We start from the raw sequence: 18,056 nt of genomic DNA, 5'->3' as shown, positions 1-18,056 counted from the left end.
ACGCCCACCCAGTCACATGACCGCCAAGCCATGCCTAGACATGTGACCACCAAGCCACGCCCAGTCACGTGACCACCAAGCCACACCCACACAGTCACATGACCACCAAGCCATGCCCACCAAATAAGCCATGCCCACAGAACCAGTAGTAAAAAATGTTAGAACCCACCCCTGCTCTGGACATCTTGTCCAGCCCTTCACAAAGAAGAAATGCATTACGTACAAATTGTAAAGTGAAAAATTAAACGGCCTGAAAACGATGAAAGGCCGTTTCTGGTTGATGAAAGAATAAATATAAGTTGAAATTTCTTTACACACTTTAGTTTTTTTATTTACCTTTTTATTTTTATTTTGGTGTGAAGTACACACCAAAATAAAAACAATCCCAAACTGAAATCCCAGACAGCTGTTCTGCTGAACTCTTTCTGCAAAGGAAGTTTTTATGAGGAAATCAAGAAAGAATTATATAAGAGGGATGAAGATTTCCCTCCTCAGCTGAGAGCCAGTCAAACATGGCATTTCACATCATTCCGGCATTTTCACAGAGAAGATCAGGCAACCAGGCTGGTGCTTGGTTCCCACAGCTTCCTCCTGGCCTCTTTTCCTGCTCTCTCTCTCCCTCTCACACACACTTATAGCTGCTGTCAGTAGGAAGAAGTGCCCACATTATTTTTTATAAGGTGTCACATTCAGTAGCTGTTGCTGAACAGCAAATTCCTCTAAATGACTTCTACAGAGTTCTCTTTGGCAAAATATATTGAGCTGAAAGGAAAGGGATCTACAAGAATGCCAGTCATTCAACAATTTCCAATTATGTAACATATAGATATGATTTTCTTGATTCCCCCATACTATCTAAATGTAAATAATATCTCCTTTCAAATAAAGAAACTTTAATAATTCTTCCAATATCATAATGGTGTTATATCTCATGTTTTTACAGTTACTCTGGCTGTGAGATACTCCTTTGTGTTGAGGTCTGGCCTTAGAAGGATAATGTAGCACTTGGGGATGAAGATGCAGACCAGCAGACCAGCACTGGAGGCCAGGATGGAGAAGACCTGCACAGCCACCATGTATTTCCCTTTGGTGCTCAGGTAGGTGGGCACAAAAGTCACCCAGACACTGCAGAAGACCAGCATGCTGAAGGTGATCAGCTTGGCTTCGTTGAAGGCCCCAGCCAGGTTCCTGGCCAGGAAAGCCACCGTGAAGCAGATGGCAGCCAGGAAGCCCATGTAGCTGAGGGTGACGTAGAACATGACAACGGCCCCTTCGTTGCATTGCAGGATGATCTCTCCAGGCTGGGAGTGGAGGTCAGAGTCAGGGAAGGGGGGAGAAACTCCCAGCCAGATGGAGCAGATGAGAATTTGGACAGCAGAAGAAGAAAGGATGATGGAGTTGGCCAAGCTCTTCCCCAACCATCTCTTCACTCGGTTTCCTGGTTTTGTGGCCAGGAAGGCAAGCACCACTGTGATGGTTTTGGCCAAGAGAGAAGAAACAAGAACAGAGAAGATGATGCTGAAGACCGTCTGTCGGAGAAGGCAGGTGGCTTTCCTTGGTTGACCAATGAAGAGAGAAGGAGACAAGAAGCAAAGCAGGAGGGAGACCAGGAGGATATAGGAGAGGTCCCGGTTGTTGGCTTTGACAAGGGGAGTTTCTCGGTATTTAATGAAGATGATTAAAACAAGACCTGTGGTTAGGAAGAAGAGTAGGGCAAAAGAGACCAGGATGATGCCCAGAAGTTCTTCATAAGACAGGAAAGTTACAACTTTGGGGATACATTGGACTCTGTCTTCATTTGGATATTTATCATCTGGGCACTTGGTGCATTTTTCTGTATCTGAGAAAAGGAAAAAGCAATATTTCTTTAACATTCTGCCCTTTAAATATATAAAAATATATAGCTAAGTCTATGAAGTTGGAGGAAGTCCTATGATGATAATTATTTCCTATCTAATGTACAGAATATTCATAGGAAACTATATTGTAATATAATATAATAACAGAGTTGGAAGGGACCTTGGAGGTCTTCTAGTCCAATCCCCTGCCTAGGCAGGAAACCCTACACCACTTCAGACAAATAGCTATCCAACATCTTCTTAAAAACTTCCAGTTTTGGAGCATTCACAACTTCTGGAGGCAAGTTGTTCCACTGATTAATGATTCTAACTGTCAGGAAATTTCTCCTTAGTTCTAAATGGCTTCTCTCCTTGATTAGTTTCCACCCTTTGCTTCTTGTCCTGCTCTAAGGATTGCCTCTCCTTCCAATTTAGGAAAGTAAAGACTCTTGAAACATGATCGTTCAAAAGGATCCTTTTATTGAAAAGAAGTGAAAACAACCAAATTAAAGCAAGATCTGAATACCCTTAGGCAAGACAAGTAAGATTAAAGCAATAGAGACCCCTCCCTTTAAGTCAGAATGCAGATTTTAGCCAATACACAAGTGTGAAGATGTTTTCTCTGAGAACCCCAACAAACATGCATTCATGCTGTTATCCTTTAAAGTGAAACAACCCACATGGCTATCATAAACATTCCTCCATGTTAAGAGGATCTCAGGGCTCTTTGGTGCCAGGATATAGGTTGTAAAATATCTGTTGACACAGGCAATGCTATTAAATCGAATCCAAGCCTCCCCCTTCTCCCAATTGATTGGCAGTATCACTCTTAGGGATCTGACACCTGCTCTCAGGTGCTTTGGAGAATAGCTTGACTCCCTATTCTTTGTGGCAGCCCCTGAGATATTGGAAGACTGCTATCATGTCTCCCCTAGTCCTTCACTAGACTAGCCATGCCCAGTTCCTGCAACTGCTCTTTATATGTTTTAGCTTCTAATCATCTTTGTTGCTCTTCTCTGCACTCTTTCTAGAGTCTCCACATCCTTTTTACATCGTTATTAGAGGTAAATAATGAATCAGATTATCTTTCTAAGCAAACATCCTGAGTTGTGCCACAGGGTATCTCTTCATATGCCGAATTTGGAGGATACTATATTTTGAAATCTAGTTGGCTGGCAGAAAAAGTGCGTCCTGCAAATAATCCAGAAAGGGTACTGAAAAGGAAAGGTAACACAGATGCAATGTGTTCCACCCATAACAATCCCCACCGTCTCTTTCTGAACCAGCAGCAGCTTCTCAGAGATCCTCAAGGGGAGCCCAGGTAGAACCCCTTGCAATGAGCCTTTCTGGAGGTGAACTTAAGACAATTCATCAAGCTTCAGAGAACTCAGATGTTCCTAGAAAGATAAGCCTAGGAGGACTCGTATATATATACAAAAGGAGAAGAAATATTTTCTCTACTATTAGTAAAGCTTGTCCAATCTGCCACCCCCCTCCTCCCATCTCTTCCCAGCCCCTCCTTCCAAGTCTTTTTGCTCTTCCTCCCTTTAGAAAAGAAATTGTGCAGGTTGAAAATAGCTTCAATCTGTCCTTCAAGTTGCACTTTCATGGAAACACTCTGGATGGATCCAGTTCCACAAAGCCTCCCGTTTTCCTCAGTGTGACCCACCTTCCTGAGTGGAGAAGGTCCCCTCCGGACAAGGAACGCAGTCGTAGCAGCAAACTGGCTGTCCTTCTCGAGCCCTCTTGACAAATCCAGGATGACAACTTTCCACACATTTGGACTGAGGCAAGGACTGAGCAGGAAAACAAGGAATGCCAAAGAAAAGAGATTAGGACTCTCCGTCCATGGAAAGTGGAGGTAGAAATGGACATTAGACAACTAGATCCAGGTCTAGGACTTTTGGCCTCTGACTTTTCATTCTCCTCGGGTGATTCTCCCCCGACTTATCTCCTCAGCTGGCCCGCCTCCAGTCATCTGCCCTGGGGAATGGGCCACGGGCTCTTCATCCCAGGCCCTTCGACACGGCCCATTCGCAGAAGGAGGGTTCATCCTGGGGGTTCCGCCCCATTGGCGAGAGGGAGCATAATAGACATCCAGCCAGGGGTGAAATGTAAAATTTGTTACTACCGGTTCTGTGGGCGTGGCTTGGTGGGGGGGTAATGTGACTGGGTGGGCGTGGCCAACTTTTTTTTTTTTAACTTTTCAAAGCATTTTTTCTGAAAATGAAAAAAAATTACTTCGAAAAGCCTCTGCCGATCAGGAACACAGCTGGGATCGTCAGAGCCTTTTCAAAGCATTTTTTTAACCACCTCTTCCGCTGAAGAGGTTGCAGAAAAAAATGCTTTAAAAGTCTCTCTGATGATCCCAGCTGAGTTGCCTGATCGTTTTAAAAAGTGCTTTGAAAAGTCTCTCTGAAGGTCAGGCAACTCAGCTGGGATCATCAGAGACACTTTTAAAGCATTTTTTTCTGCAACCTCTTCAGCGGAAGAGGTGGTTAAAAATATGCTTTGAAAAGCCTCTGACAATCCCAGCTGAGCCACGCGATCATCAGAGGCTTTTTTTTACTTTTAAAAGCATTTTTTTCCGCGGAAGAAGAAGTAGAAAAAATGCTTTTAAAAGTTAAAAAAAAAAAAAAGAAGAAGCCTCTGATGATCCTGTGGCTCAGCTGGGCATGGAGGGGGGGGGGCGCGCAGGGATTTTTGCTACCGGTTCTCCGAACCACCCGCTGCCATCGCTACCGGATCGGGCGATCCGTTCTGAACCGGGAGCATTTCACCCCTGCATCCAGCCAAAGGAAAGAGGTGTAAAAGAATTTGCCAAAATGCCTGACTTCCTTCCTTCCTCTCTCCCCCTCCCCACCAATACAGGAGGAACAGTTGGTTTACTCGGAAGTAAGTCTCACTAAATTCAATGCTAGAATTGCAGCGTGAAATATTCACCTAGTATTTCAAATGGAAGAATTGGTTTAATTGGAAATGAGAATTCTTTAGAGGACAATTAATAGAAATCCAGCCAAAGGAGAGAGGTGTAAAAGAATTTGCCAAAATGCCTTCCTTCCTTCCTCCCTCTCTCTCTCTCCCCCCCCCCAATAAAGGGACACTGAGCGGGCTAAAAGCATTCCTTCCTCCCTCCCTCCTTTTCTGCAACCAGTTAGTTAACCAAGTCTGGAAGAGTCCAATAGAAGAGAATTTTTCCTTCCTTCCTTCCTTCCTTCCTTCCTTCCTTCCTTCCTTCCTTCCTTCCTTCCTTCCTTCCTTCCTTCCTTCCTTCTTCCATCCACCCACCCACCTACCCACCATAATAGCATAATATGGCAACTAGCCATGTTTGAGGCTCCTCTAGAGGGGTGGAGCTTAGTGAAGTGTGTGTGTGTGTGTGTGTGTGTGTGTGTGTGTGTGTGTGTGTGTGTGTGTTATGGAATGATGAGACTGAACAACATTCCTGGGTCAGCTAGATGCAGTTTATTGCGCAGTTTCAGAATCAGATTTGTATCTGCAATTCTGAACCAAGAAGAGCTCTGATACAACTGCTTTTATACATTTCCAAGACAAAGGATTTTGTGTGCACAGCAGTTTTCCATATATGGTTAACATACATTTGTTACATGATAATTGATACTTTCTAAATTACTAAATTCCTACATTATTTTCTAGTTCATAAGATTATCTTAGCTAAACAACCTTCTCAGTTCTGTAATTGCTGATGCGTAGATTCATGGCTGCTTTGGTTAAAAAGTAACTTTTGTTTCAGATCCTTGCATTCTTGACAACTAGGCCCCTCAGAAGATATATGTTACCAAGAATGGAATTTAGCTGACTTAATGTAATTTCTAAACAAGCACATTTCTTTCTTATAATAATGTGAATAAAGAGGGTCCTTCAGTGTTCATATAGCTGACCCTGTATTATTCCTACATCATTCACATTACATGTGTGTGTGTGAAAAAGGAAAGGAAGGCAGGTGCAGAGATAAAAGGCCATTTCACTCGATCACACTCCAGAGAGCAGTTGGTTCCTCTTCTGAACTGGAGACCAGGCTATTGGGTGGGGGAGGGGGGATAAAATATGTTGCAATATTTTCAGGATCAGACTCAATAAATTTAGTAAGAGTTAAAGGTTTAAATATATCTCCTTTTATTTACATTAGGCATTCTATATTCACTGAATATTCACAGGTAGAAGCAAGTAAGTGAGGGCAAACAGCTCCTTATATATACAATGGGTGGAGCTAGATATGGGAGTGGTGAATTATGAATACATTAAGAAGTGAAGAATAAGTTAACCCCTGATACCCCGTTCATATATTATTTACACATTATAGAATAAGGCATTTACATCTGACAAATCCCCCTCTAAATGCCGATTCGTTATGCAACACCAATTACATTCAGATTCAGGACAGTACAAAACATACAACTTAGAAGTTAAGTATTTATGCTGCTTAGCAGGTAAAGGTTTTGTCAATATGTCAGCTAATTGTTCTGAAATTTCACAATGCACTGCTTTAATAAATCCATCCTGAGATAATTGTCTCACATGTTTAAATTTTATATCTATGTGTCTGGACCTTTCTCCAATGGCGTCAGATCTGGATATTTCAATAGCTGCTTTATTATCTTCATGCATAACAAAAGGCAAAGCAGGTTTTTTCCAAACATCTGAAATCAAATCATTAAACCATACAAGGTTATTTGCAGCTTTAGATAAACAAACATATTCTGCTTCTGTCGTTGAAGTGGCCACTAATTCTTGTTTACCAGTGTACCAGTAAACTGGACAGTCATTTAAGAGGAATATATAACCAGATGTACTTTTTCTACATGAGGTGTCTCCAGCCCAGTCCGCATCCGCATAACATGTAAGCTTTGGTTCTTTATTATCGTTAGGTTCCAATATTAAACAAAAGTCTAGTGTACTTTTCAGATATCTTAATATTCTTTTAACGGCTTCCCAGTGGTACATTGTTGGCTTGCTGACATGTCTGGATAATAAATTGAGGGGTAAAGCGATATCTGGTCTTGTCCAATTAGATATATAAAGAAGTGAACCTATGACTGATCTATAAAATGTGTTATCTTTGAATTCAGGGGATGATTCATCAGTATTTCTTAGAAAGTCAGTCTGCATAGGAGTATCACAAGGTTTGGCATTACTTAGATTGCATTTGTTTAAGAGCTCTATGATCTTATCTCTCTGAGTAAGTTTGAATCCTCTTTTAGTCTTATTAATTTGAACACCAAGATATTTGTTTACTTTGCCTAAAGATTTCAATGAGAAATGTTCATTTAGCTTAGTTACAAAAGTTTCTCTTCTCTCTTTATGTTTTCCTATGTATAAAATGTCATCCACATAGATCAATACAAATTCTATGTAATCATCACCCTTTTTAATGAAAAAACAGTTATCAGCAGTGGTGGCATTGAAGTCCATGGTTTTAAGTACTTTTACTAAACAATCATACCATCGTTTACCAGATTGTTTTAACCCGTATAAACTCTTGTTTAACAACCAAGTCTCATTCTTGTTTGTGTATTGACTGTGAGGTGCTCTTACATATATTTCCTTATCTAGTTTTGCGTGTAGATACGCAGTCTGTATGTCATATTGGAATACATCGAGATTAAGTGCTGATGCTACCACTAGAGCTGTTTTGACACTCTCGGTTCTTACTGTGGGGGAATACGTGTCAGTGTAGTCCTCCGGATATTTCTGTGCATAACCTTGTGCAACTAGTCTAGCTTTGTATAGGGTATTGCCTCCCTCTAAGTTCTTAATTTTATATATCCACCTGGTACCAATAATTGTTTTATCCTTTGGTGCGATTGCAGGTGTAAATACATTTAATCCTTGTAAGCTTTCCATCTCTTTTTTCATTGCTAATTCCCATTTTTCTTTTTCTTTACGAGGGAGTTTTAACACTTCCTCATATGTATTAGGTGTCGTTGACTCACCATCCATATGCATTATATAGTCCTTGTATTTATTTGGCATCTGATTTCTGGTGTTTCTAATTGTTTTTTCAGGTTTACTATTGTTATCATGCAAATATCTTGCTTCCTTTTTTGTTAGTGTGTCTGTCTTTATTTTGTGTTGGCTATTTGTCCATGTTTTGGTTTTGTTTTTATATTTGTTGATATTTTGCTTTTCTACAGTCCCTTTCTCTTGAGATTTTGTATCTTTGTTGTTACTTGGAAATATTTCATTAAGATGTATTTTAGACCAGTTGGCCTGTTCATGGAACACAGCCGTTCTGGAGACTATAAATTTGTTATTACTATCAATGAATCTGTACCCTTTAGTGCCTGTCTCATATCCCATAAATCTGAGTCTTCTGGACACGTTTTCTCCCTTTCTTCTCAGTTGCTTAGGTATGCGTACGTCTGCAGTGACTCCAAATATGTGCATGTGTGCCAATTTTGGTTTCCTATTATACATTACTTCATATGGTGTTTTATTTACAATGCTGGACCAGGTTCTATTCTGTGTGTAATTGGAATAATGTAAGGCTTCTGACCAGAATTGTTTGCTTAAGCCAGCATCTTCCAATGTGCATCTAATCATGGTTTGTAATGTTGAGTTCTTCCTCTCTGCAATCCCGTTCTGGAACGCAGAAAATGGACTAGACGTGTAATGTAACATTCCTTTGTCCTTTAACCATTGGGAGAATTCTTTAGACATGAATTCACATCCCCTATCTGTCATAATTTGTTTTATTTTGATATTGTGTTGTGTTTCTATGCGTTTATAAAATTCTTTAAATTTTTGAAAGGTTTCGTCTTTGTGTTTTAATGTATAGACAAATCCATAATGGCTATAATCGTCTACTATGGTCAAGAAGTAACGTTTTCTATAAGTGATTGATGGAGTTAGTGGACCAACTAAGTCCATGTGTACTAAATCAAAAATTTGGTTGGTTGATCTGGTGGATTTTCTTGGCCTGGGGCTAGTCTTTAGTTTTGTAGATTTACATACTGAGCATTCCAAATAGTTTTCACAATTTTTTATTTTGACACCTTCTGCGTGTTCAGTCATTTTTTGTACTACAGGAAAACTGGCATGTCCTAACTTCCTATGCAAGATGTGAGCACACTCATCATGAATTGGCTTACCTATTTTTGGTTTTTTTTCATTGTGTACATCTTTGTGATCATGAAATATTTTACATTCATCATTGTCACTGTTGCTAATGTTTCCATCATCTACTTCAATACAATCTTCCATATTTGAATCAATGTTGTGCAACCATTTTTCCTTTGTTATTAGATAAGGTAGGCCTCCTTTAATTATTACAGTGCCTATATCTATTTTATTTTTCTCTAAAGTCGCCTTTCCTTTAGAAAAAACAATGTTAATATCAGAATCTCTACTTAGTTTTATGGCACTTAGTATGTTATGAGGTATTTCAGGTATTAGCAATACCCCCTCTATTTTTCCTAGACCTGGCAGTGTTACATTCCCTCTGCCTAACACTTGAACCTTTTCTTGGTTGGCTACCTTTATTACAAATTTATCTTCTACAAATGAAGACAATATATCTTTGTTATTAGTGGTGTGATTAGTTGCTCCAGAATCAATAAGCCAATTACTGTTCTCATTCTGCTGTGTGTTAGTGTTGTCTTGTTTATTTAATCCATTCAGTGAACCAGATTTTCTATCCTTTGAATTATCTCTGCCCCCTCTATTGTCTTTGTAATTTGGTGGGCTTCTGTATCTATGTCTATCCATGGAAGACTGTCTATAATTGTATTTGTTTCTATATTCTGACCTATGTCTTTCTTTTGAAATTTTGGGGCAATCTCTTCTATTGTGTTCCCTGGATCCACAGTTGTGACATTTAAATGTTTCATTATATTTTTCTTGGAAAGCTACTTTCCTATATGGTTTGTGTTCTATGTGATTGTTAGAACGATTCCTTCTTGAATTGTCTTCTGCTATTAATTTATTGGATAGACTTTCTATGGATAAGTATCCTAGATTGATTGTGTCTAAATGTGACATATAATTGTCCCATGATGGATCAAGTGAGTTGATAATAACACTTTTCATTGTTTGATCTGAAATCACCTCCCCCCTTAAATGCAGCTCAGCTCTTATTTTGTTTAAAGATATTAAATGCTCACTTATGGAAACCCCTGGTTTTATCCTAGATGAAAAGAAATCTTTAGACATCCTTGTGGTGGTAGCTACACTGTCACTGTGAAACAAATTGAACATGCATTGAATAATTTCTGAGACAGTCAGATTTTGCTTAATGCTATGATACATTGCAGGAGACACACTAGATATTAATAAGAAAAATGCTCTATGGTGTAAACAGTCTATTTTTAGAGTCCAAGGTCTTTTTGGGGGACTAGTGATAAAAAACAGTAAGTTTTCCTTCATAAAGACAACCTGGAGCTGCTGATACCATTCTTGCAAATTAATGCCATCTATCCTTAGCTTTGGGAAGTCACTGGGTAAATTTCCGACATTATTAGGTCCATTACTTACAACCTGAGGTAGTCCGTGGTCTCGCAAATGCAGAAAGTTACAAAACGGCGTGGGGATGCTCGCAACGAGCCTGCACGGTCTCCTCGCCAGTTCATGTCTTCCCGGACCGTCTGCGTAGTCTTGCGCATGCGCGTTGTTCATTTCTTCCATGGAGTCGTCGTGAGAGGTTCTCCTCGTTGCGGCTCGCTCGTTCTGCTCCTCCTCAGACGAATCGGTCTCTGGCTCGATTTTGGGAGTCTTGACGATGGCGGCTGCTCTTCTTCTTCCTTTGAAGGCGTTGGTGCTTGCTTCGGTCTGTGGCGTGGGGCGGTATCGGCAGGGCTCTCTGGGTTCGGGCGTCGGCGCTCTCGTAGTCAGAATGGGAGCGGGCAGGTCTTGAGGCATTGGCTTGCTCGCTCGCTTCTTCATTAGCTTTTTTGTAATTTTTAGTTTTGGTCCAAAAGCAGCAAAAAGCGTTTTCATTGCTGATTTTATTTGATTGTTTGTTGAATCACCTTCACTTTCTGATTCGGATTCTTCTGAGGTGTTTGAATCTTCTTTTTCATTTTCGTTGTCTGATAATGTTTTTCGCGCCAGAAATTTTGAATTGAGCTTTCTGATTGGCTCTGCTTCGCTCACCCTGGAGGTCTGTTGAAACCAAGATGGCTGCCATTCAAAATTTCGCGCGGGATCACCGGTTTTCTTCTTCACAATAATTTTTTCTGTAGTCATATCACTCACTATTTTTGGGTCTTTTGATTTTTCATTAGTGATGTGCTTCTCTCTCGCTGCTCCGCTGTTCTTCAGCATATCTTGGAGGTTCGCGATGAGGCTTTCATCGTTCTTCTGGCTCTTCAATAGTTTTAATATCTCTGACCTGAGTTTGTTATTCTCTATTTCGATTTCCTCCTGGTCATCATTTTCATCTATTATTTCTTCGTCTTCAGTGGTGTATTCTTCGGATTCTCTCGAAATCGCGTTTGTGGATTCGTTGATTATTTCTTGTTCTGTTTCCATTTCTTTGCTGTATGCCCTGGTGTTGGGCCTATCTTTCTTAGACATTTTTAAGTTTTTATTGAGTCAATTAACCATCCTCTGCTACCAGCTTGTTGCAATATTTTCAGGATCAGACTCAATAAATTTAGTAAGAGTTAAAGGTTTAAATATATCTCCTTTTATTTACATTAGGCATTCTATATTCACTGAATATTCACAGGTAGAAGCAAGTAAGTGAGGGCAAACAGCTCCTTATATATACAATGGGTGGAGCTAGATATGGGAGTGGTGAATTATGAATACATTAAGAAGTGAAGAATAAGTTAACCCCTGATACCCCGTTCATATATTATTTACACATTATAGAATAAGGCATTTACATCTGACAAAATAAAACAAAGGAAGATGGAGGTTGTTTTGGGGAACTGAATTCTACATAAAGTAAGGATTGTTGGAGTGGGAGCAATATGCTAGTGTTGTAATCAACTCAGGGAAGGCGTCTCCTCTCTTCCATCACCCACCCTGCCCGGAAGTAATATCCTAGCAATCTCAATGGCCCCCTCTGAAAGACACATTCTCTCCACTTTGCTTAACCCGGGTTCCAAAAAATTATATATTCTGTTATGTATGTATCTATTTTGTGCGGGAAATTCAAATGTTCAGTGAATTCTGATTGGTTCATGGTTGCTTCTGAAAAGTATATAAGGAGGACTGTTGCCTGTGTTTCTTTGCTGAAGTCTCACCTTGAATTAAAGAGCTGTTGTCACTAGCTTGCTTGTGCCTGTCGTTATTCCTGCGCTACAACATATTCCACCCCCTCTTCTCCCTCCATCTCCCTCCCTCCCTCCCCCACCCACCTCTCTGGAGACAAAAGGGAGGGGCTGCACAGCCTTTCACATGCTGGGTGGGGAGGAATGAAAGCGCACCCCCCCCCATCTAGTGGAGCTATTGCTTTAGCCCACTCAGTAAAAGTGGGGGGGGGATGAGAGAGGAAGGAAGGAAGGAAGTCATTTTGGCAAATTCTTTTACACCTCTCTCCTTTGGATGGATGTCTATTACGCCCCCTCTAGCCAATTGGGCAGAACCCCCAGGACGAACCCTCTTTCTGCGAATGGGCCGTGTCAAAGGGTCTGGGACGAAGAGCCCGTGGCCCATTCCCCAGGGCAGATGACTGGAGGCGGGCCAGCTGAGGAGATAAGTCGAGGGAGAATCACCCGAGGAGAATGAAAAGTCAGAGACTAAACGTCCCATTCCGGTAGATCCTGGTCTTCACCGAGGTAAATAGGAAACCTCTGACTACTTCTAAACAGATGCAGGAGGTATAACAACTGGCAGGTTCTTCATTTAGTTCCCCCCTTTTGATTTTGGAATTTAACATTACAATAAAGTACTTTTCTAGTTAAAAAAGTCTTGAGGGACGGAATTGAGAAAAGATTTAAGTATGATTATATATTAATATTAAAACTGAGAATAAAGTTTACTGTTAATTGTAGAAAACTTTTATTCCATTACATTTTTAATGTAGATTAAAACTGTGATGGAGAAAGAAACCTTTAACGAGTAAGACCTTGAAAGATTTCCATAAAACATGGCAAAGCCACTCCACTTCTCTCTTGAAGAACTACAATACCAACTGGCATGGGAGGCCAACCACCCTGGAGACTCCAGACTTTCCCCACTTGAAACAGGGCCTCAGGCTTTGGAAAACAGACAAGACACCAAAATTTCTCCCACCTTATTGAGCAACTTTTGCTGTGAAAGAGCATCTGGGTTGATAAAAAGTCTCTGTCTTTGAAAATGCACCAGAATCTGTTCTATGGGATCCTCCTTGGGAAGAACTAAGTAGCTGCCAATATACAGATCTGCTATTAACTCTCCATTTTGGTCCAAGTACACTTCAATGTTGGAAATATTCCAGAATTCATTCTTCTCCAGAAAGGGATGAAACTAGAATGGGAACATCCAGGAACATGAAAAACAGAAAACTTTGTTTCTTATCCCACATTGAATCTTTCTTCTACAATTGTCTGAAATATGCTTAATTAGGATACAAATACTGCCATTATCTTCATAAGTGAGCGAAAAAGTCTGACAAAAATTTGTCAATCATATACTGACAAAATATACAGAAAATATAATGGACAAAATTGGTCAATTATAGGGAACATTCTAGAGCAGACGACAAATAAAATGAACAGAGGGGGAAAAAGGTGATTCATAAACTCTTTGAAAACAACAGGTTGATTCCCAGAAAGCAGGGGTTGATCAAGAAGAAATCTGTCAGGCTAATCTTCTCCCTGGTCATCCTGATGTGCTAATTCTAATTTATTGTAATGCGACATTAACAAAATGTTGCAGATCTGAAAGAACAAATCTCCCACCAACTCTTTTCTCAGCCTGAAAAGTTAGCCAGGATCCTTTCTGAGTTTCTTTCTCTCCCTTTATGCAGCTGCAGGATTCTCCCCTCTTCTCTGATCCTTCCCTAGGCAGCCTCTCTTCCCCTCATCCCAAAAGTCATTCTCACACATCATCACACTTCCTAAATAGATTATGGGAAGACTGGTGATATCACTGGATTTCAGTAACGGACTCACAAACAATTGTGTGATGTGATTAGAAAACTGAGGGGCGGGTGGTATGATAACTAAGTGGATAAAAACTGTCTTCAAAGTGATACTCAAATAATTTTGAATCTTTTTTAATCTTTCCTATGAAACCTGAAGGTTATGTTAGTTTACTTGATTGATTAGTCCATGGGCCAAATCAAAGTGGAGAGTTCCAAACACAAATGATACTAAAATCTGATAAAAACAGTTTAAAATGGAATTGGAATAAAATACAATTTAAAATGAGATTGAAATAAAATACAATAACATATGGATAAATATGATAAAATTATATTTCAATACCATCCCTACCGTCTACCCCCATGATGGTGAACCTACGGCATGTGTGCCACAGGCAACACGCAGAGCCATATCGGTTGCCCTAGCTCAGCTGCAGCGTCCAGATGATTTTCGGGCCTTCCGGGCCCACCGGAAGTCAGGAAACAGGCTTTTTCTGGCCTCTGGAGGGCCTCCGGGGGTGTGGGGAATGCCCGTTTTTCGCTCTCCCCAGGCTGCAGAGGCTTTCTAGGAGCCTGGGGAGGGCAAAAACAGCTTTCCCCACCCCCATCCCCCTGGAGGCCCTTCGGAGGCCGGAAACAGCCCGCTTTCCAACTTCTGGTGGGACCAGAAGGCCCATTTTTCACTCTCCCCAGGCTCCAGAGGCTTTCTAGGAGGCGGGGGAGGGCAAAAATGGCCTTTCCCAGCCCCCACCCGGAGGCCTGCCAGAGGCGGGAAATGCCCTGTTCGCCAACTTCCGGTGTGAGCCTGGTCTTCTGCCACTCTGCAAATGCAAAGACGTCCATGTAGGGTTTGGAATGGAATCTCCCATATCTGACCGTTGTGTCCAGCTGTTCGAATCTCACTCGCGTAAATCTCTCCCTAAGATGTTTTGGCAGTTGTAACTTTAAATAGTTGTCTAGTTGAAAAGTAGGTTTATATTTGCTCAGCCATTTCAACTTACCCACCTTACTAAGAATAGCCATGTCATTTTGCGCTTCTACATCCTTAATTCTTTGGGAAGCTGTTTTTTTGAATTGTTCTCCTGTTATGCAAGAGACCGGAAGGTCTTCTTGCTGTCTCTTCTCCCCCTTTCGCCAGGCATGGTAGGGCTTCCTGTCCCTGCCCCAATTGGATGCAATTTGGGGACAGCAAGTGGGGAGGGGTGGGGCTGGGGAGACGTGAAATGTGTCTTACCTGCCTTGTAGCTCCGTTGCGTGTCTTGCCGTTGTCTGCAGGCAAACATGTTGTAGGGTAAAAGAAACCTCACGAGTTCAATCAAACTTCTTGAACTCGTGAGAAGTTTGGTTTTACCCTACAATGTGTTTGCCTGCAGACAACAGTGACAGAGCTGCAAGGAAAGTAAGATGTGCGTCTTGCTTCTCCCCCACCCCACATGTCACCCCCCTCAATAAGGAGCCGGGTGCTGTGGAAAAGGGAGCCAGGCGGGCACAGGCTTTGGGCATCTGGGGCTGCTGGGGGTTGCTTGGCAGAGAGGTGGGAGCAGGACGGGAGTTTGCAGGCGAGAGGGATGGATGGATGGATGGGAAGTGGGCAAGTGCCCAGCGAACAGCCGACGAGCGGCAGCAGCGCAACACATCAGAACCCATGAGGTGTCTCCTGCACCCCCGCTCACTGTCTCCTGCACCCCCAAAATAATAAGATCCCCTGATAATAAGGCCAAGCCTTTATTTCGGGGTTCAAAAAACTATAAGACAGGGTCTTATTTTCGGGAAAACACAGTAGGACTTGACTAACAATAGAGTCATATAAGAACATGAATGGTGAACTGGAAGAAGGATGAGGGATACCAAACTTGATATGCATGTTTGTGGAAATGATCTCAAAATTGTAGTTAACTGGGAACAGAATCTGAGTCAGCAGGGAGATGTTCATGGAAAGAAGGCAAATGCAGCCATAGGAATCTCAGGAAGTGAACACTCTGGTTTGGGGAGACCCCAACTCAAGGACCAGGTCCCCTTGCAGGCATCACGCTTGGAGGAGAATTTGCACAAAATCTACGTGTGAACTTCAGGGAAGGAGAAATAAGCCAAGGAAGAGATCAAAGGAGCTGCTCTTAGCCTTGAGGAAAGAGAACAAGGAGAAGAGCTGAAGATCAGGAGGAGTCTGGGAGCCCCTTTTCCAACTGACACAATCTCTCGGTTGGAGAAGGGAGGATGCCGCCCTCTTCCAATCACTGACACATGTTACACACGAGTGTAAGATCTGCTCACTATTATTCCAGAGTGTCAGATGTGGAAAAATTAATTCGGTTACAAGAGAGGAGATTTTAGCTGAAGGAGAAAAAAATATGATAAAAGGATGAGCTGTTTTAGAGCTGAGCCAGTGAAGCAGAGAAGTTCAGTCTCCTCTTCATGGATTATCTGAGTGCAAAGACTGAGCAGCCGTCAGTCAGAGAAGCTTTAACTGGGATTCCTGCAGAGAGGAGGGGTTGGGCTAGATGGTCTCAGGGTCTCCTCCAAATTTATAAAGGCTGTCATGCCACAACATGTATCTCTTGTGCTGTTGTTGCTCTAGCCCCACCTGGCGGCTGGGGGCAGATAAGCCTAACTGTATGGTCTGAAGCCAGACTCCCTTTTCTCTCAGCCTTTGGAGGAGACGGAAGCAGCCGGTTTGACCGAGACACACCGTCATCCGGAGATGGCCTCAGTCCCTCACATGGAGCATCGCTGGAGAGGTTCCAGCTGCTTCTTTGTTGGTTGTTAGTTAATGCTGCTGTTCTGTCCCCGTCTCACACACGCACACAAACAGTCAGCCAGGGGTTAAATAAAACTTGCAGACAACAAATTCTTTTGATAAGAGGATTGGCAGCAACCCAGTAGCTGCTTGCCAAAAACTTTACTCATAGAGGGAGGGGTTGTTCCTCCGCCAGATAAACCAAAACAATATACACACAGTCAAAGAATTATCAAGTCCAGTCCGTATTAAATCCAAGGCAGATAACGTTGTTTCAAAGATACAATGTGACTCGCTAGTAGTTTAGTTTTGTCCATCACAGAGTCTGAATGGCCACCTCACCCCCTTTTATCCCCTGTGGGGTGAGGTCCAGTGACTCAGCTTAATCTCTGGCATGCCTCCTTTTCTGCTGCGTGCGCTTGTCTCTCCGACGCTGGCGTGGCTCCAGCCAAGACTTATCTCCATCACTGTCCAACTGCGAGGAGATACCTGGCTCCTGGCCAATCTCTTCTCCTTCGGGAGACACCTGAGGCATTGCCAGAGAGGAGGGTCCTGGAGAGGGAGGCCTGGCCAACTCCTCTCCTTCATGTTCGGAGCCTTCTCCCTCCACTAAGTCGGCCTCGGGGGTTGGAGTCAAAACAGCTGCCTATCTCCTATTTATATTTGATTTCCACTCTTTGCATTTCCTCAGTTTCTCCGTGCCCTTTTCTCCCAATGAAACACCCAGATCCACCCCAGGCTCCCTTTCACTGGAGGAGAATTGGAGGGTTTAGCTGCCAATTGAGCTGCACACAGACCCACCTGCAGTGGGGATGGAACAAGGGGGAAATTCCACCATGCTTATCACAAACCCACAAATACAGGAATTCATTTAAGAAAGAACACATCATTTTCAAATGAGCAGTGTGTAATATTAAAATGCCACAGTATCTACTCTTTGGAACCATTATTCCCTGAGTAATTGAATTGGACAGATCTGTTGAAGTGGTTCCCCTCCTTCTCCTCTGGATTTCTCCTCCAAAGGATCTAAGATTAATGGATCCATATAGGGACCCCCATACCTGCCACGGCTGCAGCCTTGGAGACCCCAAAGTCTTTTCTCCCTCCTTCCTTCTTCTCCTCATTCTGGAGGAATAAGCGGCATTCAAGACCTGGGCCAGAGTCTTCATTATACTGTAATCATGGTAGTAATTTGGGAACCTTCTTCTGTTCCTTTTCTCCTGGGTCTCCAGTGGGGCTTTCTGGGTGCATCTTCTGCGGCCTTTGACAGAAAAGTCATTCTTTGAAAGAGAACAGTGAAAATAAGGATCTTGAAACTTTTCTTCCAGAAAGTAATAGGGTTCAAAGGCAGAATCTTTTGGCCTTTTTTTTAATGGATAAGCAAAGTTCCAAATACTATGGATATATTTGAGAAGTCTGCGCTTGTTTAGTGTGTACCCTGTAAAATTTG

The 18,056-nt window shown here is 42.1% G+C and overlaps 1 protein-coding gene across 1 annotated transcript in view; it reads right to left on the bottom strand.

The window, feature by feature from the left end:
• Positions 1-929: 929 nt before the first annotated feature.
• Positions 930-18,056, bottom strand: part of LOC139318738 (vomeronasal type-2 receptor 26-like) — a 28,918-nt gene continuing 11,791 nt past the window's right edge. Inside the window, exons 4-5 of the mRNA XM_070946317.1 lie at positions 3,508-3,634; positions 930-1,840 (exon numbers count right to left, since the gene is read on the bottom strand). Coding sequence (XP_070802418.1) covers positions 930-1,840; positions 3,508-3,634 — 1,038 coding nt within the window. The remainder of the gene's footprint in view (positions 1,841-3,507; positions 3,635-18,056) is intronic.

The sequence above is a fragment of the Pituophis catenifer genome, unplaced genomic scaffold (genome assembly GCF_029215685.1).
Source record: "Pituophis catenifer annectens isolate HBS135680 unplaced genomic scaffold, rPitCat1.0.hap2 SCAF_6, whole genome shotgun sequence".
In the NCBI taxonomy this organism is placed as follows: Eukaryota; Metazoa; Chordata; class Lepidosauria; order Squamata; family Colubridae; genus Pituophis; species Pituophis catenifer.
The sequence above is the reverse complement of the archived record's forward strand: the minus strand, read 5'-3'. Positions and strand labels throughout refer to the sequence as shown.